Source organism: Jaculus jaculus, chromosome 1 (genome assembly GCF_020740685.1).
Source record: "Jaculus jaculus isolate mJacJac1 chromosome 1, mJacJac1.mat.Y.cur, whole genome shotgun sequence".
In the NCBI taxonomy this organism is placed as follows: Eukaryota; Metazoa; Chordata; class Mammalia; order Rodentia; family Dipodidae; genus Jaculus; species Jaculus jaculus.
This window is the reverse complement of record NC_059102.1, coordinates 151,971,481-151,990,852: the sequence shown is the minus strand read 5'-3', so window position 1 is coordinate 151,990,852 and position 19,372 is coordinate 151,971,481. Positions and strand designations below refer to the sequence as shown.

The 19,372-nt window shown below is 50.0% G+C and overlaps 1 protein-coding gene across 5 annotated transcripts in view; it reads left to right on the top strand.

Annotated features, from left to right (window-relative positions):
- Positions 1-19,372, top strand: part of Exd3 (exonuclease 3'-5' domain containing 3) — a 100,233-nt gene that overhangs the window by 1,850 nt on the left and 79,011 nt on the right. For all 5 annotated transcript variants that reach the window (XM_045142331.1, XM_045142332.1, XM_045142330.1 and 2 more), the window contains one exon: positions 7,594-7,739. In XM_045142331.1, the coding sequence (XP_044998266.1) occupies positions 7,637-7,739 (103 nt within the window). In that variant the 5' untranslated portion in view covers positions 7,594-7,636. The remainder of the gene's footprint in view (positions 1-7,593; positions 7,740-19,372) is intronic.

Here is a 19,372-nt window from a genome sequence, read left to right as displayed (position 1 = left end):
AAGATGGCTCAGCGGTTAAGGGCACTTGCTTTTGACAAATGCCTGGGGAACCCAGGGTTTTGAGGCAGGGACGGACTGTCAGTGGGGCTGGGGGTCAATTTTCTCTGTGTTACAGGCAGAGGGAGCAGTGACCCGCTGACTCTGCGAGGCTTTTCTGTGCCTGCCTGTCATTTCTCTGCAGCCCGGCCTTGCCTCGAGCAGCCCCCATACTTGCTGAGCGTGGACAGTCTTGCTGTGTGTCCGTTGGGCAGCTTCAGCGCCTTGTCTTGCTGGGCCAGGTGGTCTGGACAGGACAGGCTTGTCTGCTCTTCTGGGATTAGTATAACCAGCTTCCCTATCCCTGGTCTTACAGGGCTAAGGAGTAAACAGTAGAATGGACAGATCTCCTACCAGCCTGTGGTCCCTGCTGGAGGGGGGTGGGACACAGGGCCCTTCTGGCGTGTCCTTTGTGGACATGAGACAGTTCTAGAGCAGGCAGCACTGGCATCGCAACTTCTTGACACCTGCACCCAACATAGAGCTGGGACAACCAGCCCCCTCATAGACAGAGAGGTTTGTGCTCCTAGAGCTTGAGCTTGGGAATCCCACAGAAGTGGATGCAGGAGAAAAGACAGAGTGGGAGTGTGGCTGTGGCCGAGCGGGTCCTGTGCGCAGGATGAGGCTAGTGTGTGCTGCATAACGAGGCCCTGTCTCAAAGAAAAAAAAAAAAAAAAGCAAACAAACAAAACTTGTATACAAGTGTTCATAATATCCAAAAAGTTTAAACAACCCAAATGCTTATCTACTGTGACCAATAAACATGTGTTCAAACATACAAAAGAATGTATTTCTTCCCCTGGCCATGGTTGAAACTTGAGGACATGTTCTCAGTGAGGAAACCACTTACAAAAAGACAGATACAGCTGCCTATGGTGGCGCACGTCTTTAATCCCAGCACTTGGGAGGCAGAGGTAGGAGGATCGCCACGAGTTTGAGGTCACCCTGAGACTACATAGCGAATTCCAGGTCAGCCTGAGCTAGAGTGAGACCCTACCGTGGAAAAATAAAAAACAGATACTGTATGATCTTATTTATGAGAAACGTCCAGAACAAGCAAATTCAGGGAAACTGAAAGTAACACTGAGCCAAGGGGGGAACGGGAAGCAGGGGCCGATGGGCGTGGGGGTGATTGCTCTCAGGTGATGCAATGTTCTGTAGTTGGATGGTGTGGTGGTTGCACAAGTCTGTACACACGCTGAGTGTGTGGTGCCCTTCCAGAGGGTAGGTCTTCTCAAATGTGAACTATATCTTGATAGACGGTAAGACATTTTTGAGATGTGTGCTAAAGCCATAGGAGAGTTTGTAAGTCAGTGGTAATAACGGAAGAGGCCTGAGCCTGTTTGACTGAAGGATCCCAGCAATGCCAGCCTGTCTCTGCAGCGCCCACATCACCCTCGCTCCTGTGGTGTCTGAGGGCTGGTATGTGCTGTTCCTGGGAAGCTCTGGATGTCAGTTTCATCCCACGGGAATCTGAAGAAAACAGTGAATTTTCCAGTTCCCCTCCCCCCACTCTGCTATTGAGAGGACCTGTGGCAACATAGAGCTGTTACCATGGAAAGGCTTTGAACACGTTAGCGGGGGACAACTGGCCTTGGCGGCCGTGTGCTTCACATGCCTCATGTGCCTCAAACAAGTCCAGCACCGTTCGCCAGGAAATCTTGAGCCCCATGTGTGATTTCAACGTGTTTAAGTAGTCCATTGAAAACGATGAAAATGACTGGAGCTAATTTTAATAGTACTGTTGCAGTCAGGCTCACATTGCTGGCAGAAATCACCCAACCAAGGGCAGCCTGTGGGAAAACAAAAGGTTTATTTTGCCTTACAGACATACTCAAGGGGAAGCTCCGTGATGACAGGGGGAAACAATGACATGAGCAGAGGGTGGACATCACCTCCTGGCCAACATCAGGTGGACAACAGGAACAGGAGAGTGTGCCAAACACTGGCAATAACACCCATAAGTCCACCCCAACAACACACTGTCTCCAGGAGGTGTTAATTCCCAAATCTCCATCAGCTGGGAACCTAGCATTCAGAACACCTAAGTTTATGGGGGACACCTGAATCAAGCTACCACATTCCACCCCTGGCCCTCATAAACTGATAACCATCCATGATGTAAAATGTAGTGCATTCAGTCCAACTTTAAAAGTCCCCATATTTTTATCCCAATGATGTTCAAACAACCCCATAATCCAAGGCCTTTTAACTGAGCCATAATACCAAAATCATCATCATAATAATAATAATAATGGCACAGAATAAACATTTACACCCCAAAAGAGGACATTGGGCATAGCAAAGAAATATTCAACCAATAAAAGATTTAAACAGGGCAATCATCAAACTCTGTAGCTTCAAGTCCAACAACTCTCTAGTCAATGACAAATTTTCAAGTCCAATAATTCTAACCAGCAATAAGTCTCTGGAGTTCTGATTCTGCCCCTCCAGCTAGGCTACTCACAGTCTTGGGAAACTTCATCCAGGGCTGGCAGCTCTCCTTAGCAGCCATCTCATGGTCTTGGGATCTCTACTGGGTCTCCACTGCAATCCACAGTCCGTCCTCATGGCCCATCGGATCTCCTTGCAGGCATCCAGCAAACCTGCTTCACACTGCCCATGGCTGTTGCCAAAACACAAGACTGTATTGCAAACTGACCCTCTCTTTCCTGCATTTCTTATACTCCACAATATCAAGTAGGGTGCCAGTTTGTTAATCCAGGGGGAAATAAAGCAGACTTTGAAAAACAGGACACTCCTTGAGCACTCAGAGCCCTTCAAAAGAGTCTATATTCTTCCTGTTGCCCCAGCGCAGGTCAGTAGGCCCAGTCTCAATGGTTGTCATCTCATATAATTGCAGCTGAATGGGTAGCAATTTCACCCCAAAGATTTCATTTCTTTGCCACATTACTGTGCTCACACTAGTCCATTTCTACACAAAGCAACCTTGCACAACTTCTCAAGACGCAGGCATAACAGCAAGCCTCACACAAACTGCTTGTAGCCTAGTCCAGGCAAAGCTCTTTCTCATCCTCATAAGCCAAACCTCACAGTCCATCGCTCTTACTGCATTCAGGTCTTTCAACTCTGACCAGAATAGTCCATCAAGCTGTACTTACAGTACTGCAAGGCATCTATTAGACCAAGGTTTCAAATCCTTCCACATTCCTCTTGAAAATCAACTCCAAAAGGCCAAAGCCACACAGTTAGGTGTCTAGCATCAGTGACCTCACTGTTGGTACCAACTTTACTGTTGCAGTCAGGTTTGCATTGCTGCCAGAAAAAGACTCCACCAAGAGCAGCATTTAGGGACAAAAGGATTTATTTTGGCTTACATTCTTGAGGGAAAGTTCCATGATGGCAGGGGAAAATGATGGCATGAGCAGAGTGGACATTACCTCCTGTCCAACATCAGGTGGACAAAAGGAATAGGAGAGTGTGCCAAACACTGGCATGGGGACACTGGCTATAATACCCATAAGCCTGCCCTCAGCAACATACTGCCTTCAGGAGGTGTTCATTCCCAAATCTCCATCAGCTGGGAACCTAGCATTCAGAACACCTAAGTTTTGGGAAGACACCTGAGTCAAACCACCACAAGTATATTTTATTTAGATGTAGCAATCCCACAATATTATTTCCACATGCAAGTGATGTAAGAAAGTTAATACTGAGCTCTTTAATCCGGTCCTTGTCCTGGTACAGAGGAAGTGGAGTGCCTGGCAGCAGGGGAAGGGAAGGGAAGGGACAGTGACTGAGGCTTAGGGCTTAACCCTAGGGACAGAGCCTTTTGGGAAATCCAAGACCAGTGTTACCCAGCCCATTTGCCTCATGTCAGCCTTTGGTGTCCAGTGTCCTTGAGTAGGTAGAACTCAGAGACTGTCCACAGGGGGCCAAACTTGATCCCCACCCATGGTCATCCCCACTGAGCCTGGGGCAGTCTGGAGGGGCCTCTGTAGCCCATCCTCCTGCCAGCTTGCAGGGTGCGCCTGAAGGCTGGCCTAGCACTTTGCCTTCTGCAGAAACACTGGCCAACCTGTTTGAGGATCTGCCTTCTGCTCTTCACTGCAGGGGAGAAAGAGAAGGGTCACCACTGTGTTCTGTGTCCTGGCCTTGTCATCTTTGTTGTGAAGCCTTGGGAGCTGGGGACCAGCAATCCTTGATGGGGAGACTGCCACCCAGATGGAAGAATTCCAGGGACTGGCCCTGCTGCAGTCTCTTTTGACCCTCAGCCAGCAGTGTGGTTTCTTGAGTCCTGTACTAGAGGGCAGCTGGAGGTCAGGAGACATCCCCAGTTCCCAGTGTGGTGCCACCTTGAAGGAGGAGCTCCAAAGAGTTGCCCCTGCAACTTTGTGGTGGTCCCAGAGGCTTCCTGGAGAGGCAGGCCTCTGCCCATGGAAGTGAGGACCTCCAGGTTTGGGGTCAGGTCTGAAAGGCCACTGCCTAGGCACCTCACTTCCCTGAGCAGGCCTAGTCTGGAACTCTTGGGGCTGTGCCTTAAAGCCTGCTCATTATAGGGGAAGGAGAGCTCTGAACTTCCCTCCGTACTGCCCCCTTTCCCTCCACTCCCCATACTGGGTGATCGGTCTGGAGTCACATACAGGCATGGGACCAGGACTCCAGCCTGGGCCATGCAGGACTAGGGGGACCTGGGAACTCACTTTGATGCCTACCTACTTACCTGGACCTGGATCCAAGTAGACCGCACCCTGCACCTGCTCCAGGTCAGCGCACAGGGGGAACTGGGAACTCACTCAAAGTCAGGGAGCCAGGGGCCTCCCATACCTCATCTCTCGGTCTTATCCTGAAGAGCCTCTCCTTCCCCCACCCTGCCAGGCCCAGAAGGAGGAACTCATCTTGCCCTGCCCTTCCCAATGCAGCAATGTCATGGCAGTGATGCCTTCCTGGTGCCTCTTCCAGAGCCAGCCCCAGGAGATCTTGCTTGGCAATCCTACCATACTGCTAGAGGGAGTATGTGTGTGTGTGTGTGGCGTGTGGCGGGGGGGGGGGGGTTGTGGAGAGGGAAGAAGGAGCAGGATTGCTGGAGGGGACAGTGCCCTCAGTGGACCCAGTGAGCCAAACTGAGCTGGGCCCTGCTGTGTGTTATCTTCACAGTGGCCAGCTGAGGGCTCTGCTGGGGCAGGATCTGCTTGTGGAGAGTTGCCTTAGGAGCAAGCAGGAAGGTGCTCTGAGGCGCTCCTGGCATTTGGAGCACTGCTGCCTGGCTAGCGCTGAGTGATTTGGAGGACACATTTGGCCAGCAGAGGGGCCCAGAGACCAGCTCCTAGTGGCTTCCTGTGGTCCTCATGATGGAGGCTATGCCTTAAGGGGTACTGGAGCTGCTTTTGAATCCTCCAGCCTCAAGTGTGCCCTGTAGGGGAAGCACCCTGTGTCCCTCCCCATCTGCCCAACCTGCTCTGGGAACAAGGTCAAGACGTCCTCTCTCTAAGCCTGAGCCCCTCTCCCATCAGGTTCTTGTATGCATAGACCCCACCCCCAGCCACAAGAAAGGTCTGTGGTTCTCTGCTAAATGTTTGTGGGAGTCTTTCTGGACAGATGGCTTAGCCGCTAAGGTGCTTGCCTGAAAAGCCAAAGAACCCAGGTTTGACTCCCCAGGACGCACGTAAGCCAGATGCACAAAGTTGTGCATGTCATTTGCAGAGGCCGAAGGCCCTGTGTGCCCATTCTCTCTGTCTGCCTTTCTGTCTCTCTTACACACACACAAATATATAAAAATAATTAAAAAACATCAGGTGAGAGGAGGGAGCTGAGGAAAGTGTGGGCACAGTGCTAGGAGCCCCAGGGAAGTTTCGGAATGTAGCAGGAAGTGTCCCTGGAAGTGGAGGTCACCATCCTGCTTCCTCCTGCGGCTCTGTGGATCAGCAGAGGCAGTTCACCCAGTGAGTTCACCACTGGGTTTGGAGACCTGGGGCGCATTCATGCTGCAGAGGTAGGTGGATTTGAATCTCGGACCTGACCAGCTCCTAGTTGGTGCCAGAGTCCTGGGACTATGTACCTGTGGATCCCCAAGGACCTTTAGAAGGGAAACAGTGGTGCCTTCTGGGGCACCTGTCACCTTCTCTTCAGGGGTGCTGGCAGAATCCCTGGAGGCCAAGCCCTGTAGGACTCTGGTTCAGGTGAGTGGTCAGGTCGTGACAGTGAATCCTTTCCTCCATGTGACAGAGAGATCCTTGCCACTACCTGACAGTGTCATCCTTGCTGCCATACATGGGCAGAAGTGACTTCTAACCCCAGCCCATGTCCAACACCCTCCCAGCAAGGGAAAGCTTGGTAAAGACAGGAGGTACTGGTGAACACTCCTCCCTCATTCCACATGGAAGCTCCAGAGCCTGTTCATTCAGATCCAGGAGCCAGGACTTCATGTCAGGGGATATAGGGCACTGACCAGAGAGGTGGAGAGTAAGACCAGGTGACAGGACAGCTTGTCAGCAGTTGTCCAGAGAGAAGTGAGGACAGGGCCTGAGAAGCTGTGTGTGTGAAGGTAGACAGAGGTGTGCAGCTGTGAGTGTGTTGGGGAGAGAGTGTTGGGAGAGGTGCGATGCTTTCAGAGCACCAACGGTGATGGGTACACAGACTGGCCATGAGGATGTGACATCGACCTCTTCACTCTCCTGTCTCGGGTTTGTTTTTCTGCTCGTCTGCTGCAGCTCCTCTGGTTCATGGCCATCTCCAATTTGCCATTGAGCAGTTAGTAAACTTCTCAGGTAGATACTTGTGTCATGTGTGAGGATAAATGGGTGTGAGAGTGCACATGCACCTGTGTGTGTATGCAGGTAGAGCCCAGAAGACAACCTTAAGTTTTGCTCCTCAGGCACTATGCAACTTCTTTTTGAGACAGGATCTCTCATTGGTTTGGAGCTAGCCAAATAGGCTCCACTGGCTGGCCATGAGTCCCAGGGATCCTTCCGTCTTAATACCCCCAGTGTTGGGATTACAAGCACATGTGCCACCACACTTGGCCCTTTAAAAAAAAAAATTTATTTGAGAGCATCAGACAGAGAGAGAAAGAGGCAGATAGAGAGAGAGAGTGGGTGCTCCAGGGCCTCCAGCCACTGCAAACGAACTCCAGACCCCTGCGCCCCCTTGTGCATCTGGCTAACATGAGTCCTGGGGAATCAAGCCTCGGGGTCCTTAGGCTTCACAGGCAAGCACTTAACCGCTAAGCTATCTCTCCAGCCCCCTTTTATTTTTTATTTATTTATTTATTTTAAATTTGGCCAGGCCTGGTGGCACACGCCTTTATTATTATTTTTATTTATTTGAGAGCGACAGAGAGAGAGAGAAAGAGGCAGAGAGAAAGAGAGAGAATGGGCACGCCAGGGCTTCCAGCCGCTGCAAACGAACTCCAGACGCATGTGCCCCCTTGTGCATCTGGCTAACGTGGGTCCTGGGGAGTCGAGCCTCGAACCAGGGTCCTTAGGCTTCACAGTCAAGCACTTAACCGCTAAGCCAACTCTCCAGCCCCCCCTTTTATTTTTTTAATCATAGGTTCTGGGGACCAAACTCAGTGGTTTGATTGTCCTTTTCTCCTAGCTCCTCGTTCCATGTGCTTGCTGCCCTCATCAGCCCTGCCACGATGGACCCAGAAGACCCCCCTGTTAGAGACCTCGCTGCTGGAGACACCACTGCTGGAGGCTCTGCTGTCGGTGACCCCACTGCTGGTGTTTGCTGCTCCATGGGTGAGTCTGTGCCCCTAAGGTGCCTGAGCCCAGCTGGATGAGTTTGGTAGGGCGTGTTCATGGTGTGCGTGGGTCAGTGCAAGGTGAGATTGCCTGTGTACACAGGTGGTAAGGAGTTGGCCTGACACCCCGTAGGCCTCACCTGATGGCCTTTATTCCCCCATGACCACCGCCCAGGACAATGTGAGTTCAGTTGCACAGCTATGGCCGGGTTCATCTCCAGGTTCTCAGAGGAGGCTGCATCTTCTTGGGCCCTGTATGGGGTGGCCAGTGGCAGACTGGCTCGGGGAGGGAGGGGGCTTGGTAGTGGGGCTCAGGCCCTCCTGGGTGGGACATGAGGACTGCCCACTTCTCAATGTGCTATTGCACCAGGTAGCCAAGGCAAAGGGGTAGCGCCTACGCTGGGGGAACAGTGTTCACATCCCATGGATTCAGAGAGCCCACAGGCTTCTCGGGCATTCCAGGTATTCTTTACAAGGTTTCTGCAATTTGCAAAACCAGGTCATTAAAAAAAAATTTTTTTGAGTAGGGTCTTGCTGTAGCCCAGGCTGACCTGGAATTCACTATGTGGTCTCAGGGTGGCCTTGAACTCATGGTGATCCTCCTACCTCTGCCTCTCAAGTGCTGGGATTAAAGGTATGCACCAGCATGCCTGACTTACTTTAAAAATTTATTTTATTTTATTTATTTACTAGATACAGAGAGCAGGAAAGAGAAGAGTGAGAATGGGTGCACCAGGGCCTCTAGCCACTGCAAACGAGCTCCACACGCATGCGCCACCATGTGCATCTGGCTTAAGTAGGACCTGGAGAATCAAACCCGGGCCCTTGGGCTTCGCAGGCATGCATCTTAACTACTAAGCCATCTCTTCACCCCATTAGTTAAAATATTTTAATAATGGGGCTGGAGAGAGGTGGCTTATTACTTAAGGCACTTGCCTGCAAAGTCTAAGGGTCCATGTTTGACTCTCCAGGTCACACATGAGCCAGATGCACAAGTTGACACCAGTGTGCAAGTTCGCACATGCATACCAGGTGGCACATATGTCTGGAGTTCAATTGCAGTGGCTAGAGGCCCAGGTGCACCAATTCTCTCTTTCTCATAAAAAAAATTACAAAAAAATTAGAAATATTATTTATGTATGTATGTGTTGCAGTCCGGTTTGCATTGCTGGTAGAAATCACCCAACCAAGAGCAGCTTCTGGGAAAAAGAGATTTATTTTGGCTTACAGGCTCGAGGGGAAGCTCCATGATGGCAGGGGAAAACGATGGCATGAGCAGAGGGTGGACATCACCCCCTGGCCAACATAAGGTGGACAACAACAACAGGAGGGTGAGCCAAACACTGGGATGGGGAAACTGGCTATAAAGCCCATAAGCCCACCCCCAACAATACACTCCCTCCAGGAGGCATTAATTCCCAAATATCCATCAGCTGGGAACCTAGCATTCAGAACACCTAAGTTTATGGGGGACACCTGAATCAAACCACCACAGTATGTATTTGACAAAGCGGAGGTGGTAGATGGAGAGAATGGGCACACCAGGGCCTCCAGCCAGTACAAACAAACTCCAGACACGTGCACCACCTCATGCATCTGGCTTACATGAGTCCTGGGGAATCAAGCCTGGGTCCTTTGGCTTTGCAGGCAAGCACCTTAACCGCTAAGCCATCTCTCCAGCACCCCCAAAGTTTTTTAGCAATATTTTTTATTTATTTGAGGTCAGAGGGGGGGGAATGCAGACACACAAAGAGTGAACTTGGGTATGCCAGGGCAACCTGCCATTGCAGATGAACTCACAAGGCATGAACCACTCCATGTGTCTGGCTTTATGTGGGCACTGGGGAATCAAACCCATGCCATCAGACTTTGGAATCAAGCAGCTTTAACCATTGAGCCATCCCTCCATCCTTCCAAAATTTTTTTAAATTTTTTAAATTTTTATTAGCATTTTCCATGATTATATAAAAAAATTTTTTTTTAAGTAAAGAATCATACCTGCCACCTTACAGGTTTGAGGCTGAAGTGAGAAAAAGAAAGCTGCCATTTCCCTTGTAGGCAATGTCTTCACCTTGGGTTGCCCAGGAGCTCTTAGTAGCTGAGGGCTGGGTCTCCACAGTAGCAGCTGTGCCAAGCCTCTTGTTCTCCCCTGAAGCATCACCACTTCAATTTTCCAAAAAGAAACAGGGCTGGAAAAGTAGCTCAATTGGTAAAGTGTTTGCTTCACACACATGAGGGTCTGAGTTCAATCCCCAGTGCTCCCCTAAACTTGAGAGGTATGGTGGCACGTTTATAATCCCAGTGCTAGAAAGGCAGAAGCAGGCAGATCCCTGGGGCTCACTGGCCAGCCAGTCTAGCTTACTTGGTGAGCTCAGGTTCCTGTCTCAGAAAATGGTGGGTGGTGTGCCTGAAAATAGTACCTGTGCTTGTCCTTTGGCTTCCAAATGCACATATATGGACTTCTGGTGAAGATGGTGGCATAGGAACCATGCCAAAGCAGCCTAGGGGAGAAAAAGCCCCCCCCCAAAAAAAATACACTCTTCTACTACAAAGTGAGGTGTATAAGGAATTAAAACAGCAGCAGAGAAGTAGGAGAGATCCAGAGCATCCAGAGCCCACACAGGCAGGCAGAAGCAGCTTCAGCAGGGGCGGTGCCAGGGCCACAGCGGCCATGCTTGGCTTGAGCTACAGGAAAAGCCAGGTGAGGGGATTTTCCAGTCACACCGTAGCTCTTCGCAAACTCAAGAAACATCAAGGGAGGACTGCAGCCACCAACGGAGGAGCAGATCACGAGGTAGAAGATCACATGGACTAGCAGGAGAACTAGAGCCACTATTGACAGCCTCCCCTCCCCCACTGCCAGCACAAATGCCAGCAAGCACCAGAGACCAGGGAAAGAGAGCTCCCAGCACCAGTGACCAGAGCAGTGATCCAATGACCCAGCCAGCCTACTTGAACCCACAATGCACCAAAGAGGGACCCAAGCAGGAGCGCAGTATAACTGAGACCAAAATCATCCCAAAAGGTAACTGGGATTACACCAGGTCAGTACCCACCTAATAAGCCTGGTATATAGGCCTGAACTGGAAGTGCTAATTGCACCTTCCATATCAGGATAACTTATATGTTAAATCTGATGGATGATCGGATTTGCCATTCTTAAGCTGTATTTTGGCTTTATTATTTGCTGCTTCTTAATTTATAGTGGCTTTGCTTCCTCCTCTGTTGTACATTATAGAGAAGGGTCTCACTTGGTCACAAGCTGACTTGGAACCCTCAACAGACTATAAATCTTAACCTCCTTGTTGACAGGATTAAGGGAGTGGGGCACCACACACCCTAAGGGACAGTGATATTGTCAGAGGATCTGGTTGTCTTAATACCTACTCTTGTATAAATACTCTGTGCTGTTTTTAATTGAAAGTGTACATTGTTTAGTTAAATTTTAGAATATGCCTGTATTTTGTTCCACTCAGCCTACTCATAGCAGGCAAACCCAACACCTACGGTCACTTTTATATATACTCTGAGAGTCCTGAGAGCCATACCTAGCACCTTAAGTTCCTACCCTGAAGATATATAACATCAGATTGATTGATACATCTAATAATACTGCAGCTAACTAGAAAATCCAAGCATTAAATTAATCCAAGATGCTAAAATATATACATTATAACACAAGAAACACAAAAAATCAAGACAATATAAATCCACCAAAAAGTATTAATGCATCAGAAATGACCTCCAGTGAGAATGAGTTAGAGGAAATGCCTGAGAAAGATTTCAAAAGGATGATTATAAATGGGCTCAAAGAGGTCAAAGAAGAAATCAAAGGAATGAAAGAGGAAATCAAATGAATCAAAGAAGACATAGGACACCAATTTAATGAAATAAAGAGGTCAATACAAGACATAAATTAGGAAATAGAAATAATAAAGAAAAACCAGTCAGAATTACTAGCAATGAAGAACACAGTTAATGAAATAAAAAAAAACTCTATAGAAAATCTCACCAGTAGAATGGATGAAGGAGAGGACAGAATATCTAAGCTAGAAGACCAGGTAGCAGATCTAATACAGTCCAACAAAGAGAAAGACAAACTAATAGGAAAGTATGAATGGGAATTTCAAGATATTCAGGACACTATGAAAAGATCTAAAATAAGAAGTCAGGGTATAATAGAAGGAGAAGAATTTCACTCCAAAGGCATAGTAGGCATTTTCAACAAAATCATAGAAGAAAACTTCCCCCAAATTGTGAAAGAGGTGTCATTGCAGATACAGGAATCCTTTAGAACACTAGCCAGACAAAACCTGGAAAGAACCTCTCCTTACCATATTATAATTAAACTGCTAAACACACGAACCATAGAAAAAATATTGAAAGCAGTTAGAGAGAAAAATCAAATTACCTACAAAGGCAAGCATATCAGGATCACAGCAGATTACTCAGCACACACTTTAAAAGCCCTAAGGGCTTGGAGTGATATATTCCAAGTACTGAAAGATAACAGCTGTCAACCAAGGTTACTTTATCCTGCAAAGCTATCTATTCAAATAGATGGAGAATAAGTTCATTCCACAACAAAAGCAAGCTAAAGGAGTATTTGAAGATGAAACCAGCTCTACAGAAAATACTTGAAAGAATCCTTCATGCTGAAGAGAAAGAAAAGCACACATATAAGGGACCTGGAAAACGCAAGACATACTCAAATACTAGTTAATACAAAAAAGCAAAGGTAAAACAGGAAGAACTACAAAAAATGGCAAAAAGCAGGATCCTTCAGTTTGTTGCCTTCAAATGCACACATATGCTCATATACACACATGCATTAGAAAGAAGGAAAGAGGGCTGTAAAGATGGGTTAGTGGTTAAGGCACTTGCTTGTGAAGCCTAAGGATTGAGGTTGGATTCTCCATGTCCCTTGTAAGCCAGATACACAAGGTGACGCATGCATATGGAGTTTGATTACAGTAGCTGGAGGCCTTGGACACCCATTTTCTCTCTCTCTCTCCCTATCCATCTCAAATAAAAATAAAATTTAAAAATTTGGTTTATAAAAGAAGGAAAGAAAAAGAGAGAGAAGGAAGGAGTGGAAGGGTGAGTGGGGGGTAGGGAGGGAAGAAAGAAGCACAATGTTTGGGTGTCTTCCTGACTGGGGTATGTGTAGCCCCAGGTATGAGGGTATCTGGACACTGGTTCCAAGCTGGGTTTGTCATTTCAGCTCCAGTCGCGGCCGGCTGTGGGACAAACCCTCCCTCCTGCTCCATCCTCCAAGTTGAGATCCTGCTAAACAGGGTTGGAGAAGTAGAGACTGGGGAATATCAGAGGGACCCAGACCTAGGAACAGTCTAAGTCCTAGGACTATACACACCCAGGACAGGACTTGGCCCCAAAGTCTGACACTTGGGATGGAACCTAGAATCTTGGTTGTAGGGATGGACAGGACTTTGTGGGCAGGGAGAGGACACAGAATGACCTTGGTGATCTGGAGCTGTGCAGACACTTCCCTCTGCTCTAGAAAGGGTCCCAACAGACTCACTAAGGGTGCTAAGGGAGTTGTGGTGGTTTACATCAGATGTCTCCCACAAACTCATGTGTTCTGAATGCTTGGCTTCCAGCTGGCAGCAATTTAGGAGGTGGCATCTTTCTGGAGGAGGTATGTTGTTGGAGGTGGGCTTTTGGGTGTTATAGCCAGCTCCTCCTTACTAAAGTTTGGCTCATCCTTCTGCTGTTGTTTTCCACCTGCTGTGGCAGAGGTGATGTCCAGCCTCTGCTCATGCCATGCTGTCCACTGCTATCATGAAGCTTCCCTTGAGACTGTAAACAAAAATAAATCCTTTCCTCCCATCAGCTGATTTTGGTCAGGTGTTTTGTCCTAATAATGAGAAGGTAACTACAAAGGCCCCCAACACCACACCTCAAGATATAGACAGACACACACACACACACACACTCACACACATTGTATCCCATCCCCAACACCACACCTCACAGCAAGCTACAGGATGATCACCAGCTCCATGGGTAATATCAGGAGAAACAGGCTGACTACACAGATGTTCACAGCCACACAATGCATAGAACACCAGCTCACAAACAATCTGCCCTTGACCACACAGACACCCAGACCCTGACCACACATAAACCCATAACACCCCAGCCCCAACCACACAGATGCCTAGGCCTCAAACACATAAACAGCCCCCAGCTCACAGACACTCTGCCCCTGACCTCACAGACACTCAGCTAACAACCACACCGCCACCCAGACCCCAGCTTACAGATTCCCAAGCCCCTAACCATACAGATATACAGCCCCAGACCACATAGACACCCAGCCCTTGATCACGTATGCAATCACATAACCACATAGACATCCAGCCCTTGACTGCACAGATATCCAATCCCTGACTGACATACAACTAGATAAGCATGTGGAGACCTAGCCCTAAGGGGTGGGGAGAAAGGGGGCACGTGTGGCTGCAGGAGGCATAAGCTTTCTTCAGCCGAGTCCTGATCTACATAGCTCTGGGCTAACATAAAAACATTTTTCCTACCCAGGCATGGTGGCGCATGTCTTTAATCCCAGCACTTGGGAGGCAGAGGTAGAAAGATCACTGTGAGTTCAAGGCCACCCTGAAATTACAAAATGAATTTCAGGTTAGCTTGAGCTAGAGTGAAACCCTATCTCAGAAAACAAAACAACAACAACAACAAAACATTTTTCCTGTCTTGCCCAAAGAGGAGAGCAGGAGGGTCTAGGAATATGTCTGGAAGACCAGAGCTTGGCCAACTACCTGGTGTAGGAGCCTAAGATTGGTTTGTCACCGTATTCCCATATGGCACAGGCCCCAAGAAGCTGCCATTTTCCTGGTGTCCTTTTTGCCCCCTATGGACACCCTTGAGTCTTAAGACTTGAGAGTGTTTCAACTCTGCCCTCTGGGTGTGACCAGTAGAGAGCTGTTCTCTGCAGGAATCCCAATGCACCCCCTCTGTCCTGGCCCCACCCGAATGCTCCCCATGGATCATTGCCTCTGGGGAGTGGGCTGTGGTCAGCAGGCCCAGGTGGTGTCCCTGGAGGACGAGGCATCTTCAGGTCCCACACATCCCAGACTCTCCCTGGCTTGTACATCTGTCACCCCATCTGTCCCACCCAGATGTGGAACCGGGACCTGAGAAGGGCAGGTGTGGGGCCTCCCTGACCTTTTTTTCTGTTCACCTTTATCTTCAGGTGGACAAGGACCTGGGCTTATGCCCCTGTGTAAGACATGAACCAAAGCCACACATGGCATCCAGCCCAGCTAAGAGGCCTCTGAGCAGGTTAGCCCTCCGCCCCCATGAACCCCAGCCCCTCTCAGACTCTTGCCTCTCCTCCTTGGGCTTGGGCTCCCTTGGAGGGAGCAGCTTTAAGTCAGCCTTGGGACTACCTCTCTTTCTTCCCCTCTGGAGGCACCAAATGAGGGTCAAAGGCAGGTTACCTGGCCTCTCTGTTTTCTGTTCTAAACAATAGTTGAAATACCAATACTTGGCTCTATTTCTTTCTTTTCTTTTCTTTTGGCTTTTCGAGGTAGGATCTCACTCTAGCCCAGGCTGACCTAGAATTCACTATGTAGTCTCAAGCTGGCCTCGAACTCACGGCGGTCCTCCTACCTCTGCCTCCCAAGTGCTGGGATTAAAGTCATGCATCACCACGCCTGGCTTGGCTCTATTTCTTGGTGAAATTATCAAACAAATTAGCTTATGTAAGGTCCTCCAGCACAGCATGCTGTCTGTGAATTGGATCCAGATGGAATTCTTGTTGCTGTGCAATATGAGGTGGAGTGCAAACTGTTTTCTTAGATGATTCAAATGTCCCTATGATATCCTGTGAGCATCCGCCATCCTGGGCAGACCTGAGTGGCCCTAGATCGCTCCCTGGCTCTGCCCTGTTTCTTTTTGTCTGTCCGCGTGCCACCGTCACACTGTTGCAAGGCTTGCAGCCTGGTGTGACTGAAAATACTTCCCTGCTCTTTTTTTCCTACACTTTTCCTCCTGCAGCTAGGCATTAGAATAAGCCTGTTTGAGTCCACAAAGACCCTTCTGCTAGTTTTACTCTTCACAGTTCACCTGGGGGATGCTGGCTGTCTTCTAGAAGCACTCTTCTAGCCCAGGTGAAACCTGACTGCAAATGCCCAGGCATCTTCTGCGGGAAAGCACCTGACTCCCTCACGCACTGACCTTATACCTCTAATAGGCAAGAACTTCCTGGAATGCCTCGGGTGCTGACCAAGTCAAGACGGGTGTGTGACTCCCACCTGCCTTCCTTGGGCCACTCTCTCCTGGGGTTGTGGGCACCACACATGAGACCACAGACCAGCCTATCACCCACATGTGTTCAAGCCTCCACTATCTGGGTCAGCCTTCTTGAGGCCCCGAGACCCTTCCTGTCAGACCTGAGGTCTGTGGGTGACAGGTGGCCATTGTGTTCTGAAGACTCTTGATACAGCTATAAAAGGGACCTTGAGGGGCTGGAGAGATAGCTCAGCAGTTAAGGCGCTTGCCTGCAAAGCCTTAATGACCTGGGTTCGGTTCCCCAGTACCCATGTAAAGCCAGATGCACAAAGTGGCACATGCATCTGGAGTTCAGTTCTCTATGCTTCTCTTGGTCTCTCCTCTCTCTTTCCCTCTCTCTCTCCCTCCTTGAAAATAAAGTATTAAAAAAAAAATTTTTTTTTGGTCTTTCAAGGTAGGGTCTTTCTCTAGCCCAGGCTGACTTGGACTTCATTGTGTATTCTCAGGGTGGCCTTGAACTCACTGCAATCCTCCTACCTTTGCCTTCCAAGTGCTGGTATTAAAGGCGTGCACCGCCACGCCTGGCTTAAAAAAATTTTTTTTAAAGGGACACTTGAGGACGGTGTCACATTCTCTTTGGGTCCTTAGGGAATGTATGGCTTTGACTAGATTCTACCTCTTCTGTTGCCTTCTGTCCCACCAGTGAGTTTTTTTTTTTTTTTCTTTCTGTGGCTTTTCCCTGGGTGGCGGGTGGATCTGAGTTCTATGTCTGTCTCCTCTGCTGAATCTGTCCCTATTCCACCAGCTATGGCTTTCCCCATTTTCCCTGGCTGCCCAGCTTCCTTTTCCTTCTCTGTCTCTGTGTGTGGATGACCCACGGCACTTCTGTGGACAGGCTGCTGGTAGAGCTGCGTACGCCTTCACTGTGCCCAGTCCTGTTGGTATAAGCACAAGGACCCATGAGGCGACATCAGTGAGTCGGGCTATGCTGGGTCACATCCTCCTGACCCTCTAGGTCTGTATCTGTTGCACGCTTTTGGCTCCATGGATGACACTGGCCGGTGGGTATGCAGTGACCCATGCATGGCCATGCCACCAGTGGTACTGTGCTCTGAAGTAAGTCGAGGCTCCTGTCACAGATTCTGGGCTCTGGCCACTGTCTCGCTTCTCAGAGCAGGGTGGGTGGGTGAATGGTGCCTACGGGTCCCACATGGTGCACTTCTGCCTACCTGGGCACAGGGAGGCCCAGCCCCCATCCGGGTGGAGCACAACAGACATGGAACAGAGACCAAAGAGTGGTTGGGCCACAGAGATAGCCGTCCCTGGCCTTGGAAGAGGAGCTGCGTACTCCCTACCCGGGAGGTTGAAGGGTCATGCCAGGGCAAAGCTTGCTAAGAGGGCACAGCAACCCTGGGCATTGTGAAAGGTGTTGCGGGTCTCCAAGCAGCTTGTAATGTCATCCTGTCTCAGACCCCTCCGTTACCTCCCAGCAGCTCTGCTTAGAGGTGGAGGGAGGCCACCACGCAGGACGCCGTGGAGACTAGTGGGCAGCCCTGATAGCGGAGTGTCAGGCCAGTTCAGTTCCTCCTACAGAGCCAAACTCCAGCCTAGCAGTGGTGGTCACTGTCAGTCCACACCCAGGGAGCAGAGTGTAGTGAGAGGTGAGCCCCAGCTGCGAACAGCTTCACGGAGACCATGTGCCGTGGGACCCTTTGGGGAAGCCAGGCATCCCATAGTTTAGCACAGCCATACCCAGCCACGGTATCTGAACCGTCGCTGCTCCGGCTCCTTAGGTGTCAGGCTCTGTGGCTTTTAACACTTATCCCAGCTGTGTAATAGGCATGGAGGAACTTTCAGGAAGTGACCGGGCAGCACAGTTCCTCCCTGGGGCTCATGAGGTCCTCAACATGCAGGTGGCTGCGTCAGCTCAGAGCTTTGTAGAAGGAGCTCTGTCGTTAAGCCACCTAGGGTCCTTGCGCCCCCACACCCTGTCTTCCCGTTGGTCATCCATCTCACAGTATCTCTTTTGGCTTTAATGCCATGTTGGTATGAGCATGGGGACTCCTAGGGAGCATGTCAGTGAGCCGAACCACCCTGGGTATCTTCAGATCCTCGGGGCCCCTCCTGAGCAGGTGGGGGGCAGCTGTTGCTGGGCCTCTGTTGCCAGATGTTCCCTGGAGTGTATGTTGCATTTCTGGGAATCTGTGAACTGTCTGTTCTGAGCTTTAGTAAGTCAGTCTCCTCTGGTTGCAACTGCCCCTCCCCCACCAGGGGCCCAGGGTCAGGGTTCAGGCTGTGGCCAGGGGCCATCTGTCTTGCTGTCTCAGACTTGCTATCTGGCCTCCTGCCAGCAGGCCCAGGATGTCCGTAGTAGGTAGCTGTGAACTTGGGCGTGGCCCAGTCCCAAGCCTGGGGTGGGAGGCTTGTAGAGGCCATGAGGAGGTGTGGAGGAAAGGCCCAGAAACAGGGCAGGGAGGAGGTAGGCTGCAGGGAAGGCTGGCCTGGTTTCTGGGACAGGAGGCCCCAAGAGTCAGCTCTGTGCCCATGTGGCCTCTTAGCCCAGGGGCTCCTATTCATGCCCAAAGGTGCTTCATGCAGCCTCTCCTTGGAGTCCACCTCCCTGCTGCCAAGTCCTGAGGCTTCACAAAATGTTGCAGAACTTGCTTATCTCATTCATTCAGATAAACACCTCTCTGTATCCTGTTTTTCTTATGTCATACGAACAGGAAGCTGCGATTGTTTGCGATGTGCGTCAGCATGCCCTTGGCCCGGGCCACGTCCTGCTGGTGCCTGGCATGGCAAGAGTCCCTACCCACATGTAGGATCCCCCCCCCACCAGCTTTGGCCTGAGAGACTTGGGGTATTGGGGGGTCTTTTTGCTGTCACATGGGCTGGTAAACACAGTGTTTACATGAGTGACTGGCCCCAGGCCACTGATATGGTTCTTGTTGGGTCCCCATCATACCCTGGGCCACAGCCTTGAGCAAGACAAGGTCATCAGTGTTCCTGGGGCTCAGCAATGGGAGGGACAGCACTGACCAGGTCCATGGGGAGCCATGGGGAGGAAGAGGATGCTAGAGACCAGCAGGGAGAAGGTCATGAAAAGGGAGGAGTGCCTTTGGGCTATGGTGCTGTGAGTCTGTGACAGAGGGCGGGGGCTAGAAGATGCAGTGGGCTTTAGTTTTGACTCCAAAAGGCCACGTCCCACCTTAAACACTGGGCAGTTAACATAAGGTCTGCCTTATACTTACATGGAGTTCTGAGGTCCCTTAGACAGCTGGAGAGGCCCGAATGGGGTGAGGAGTGGACAGGGTAGTGAGTGAGGAACCCAAGGACTGCCCCAGAAACCTGGATGGT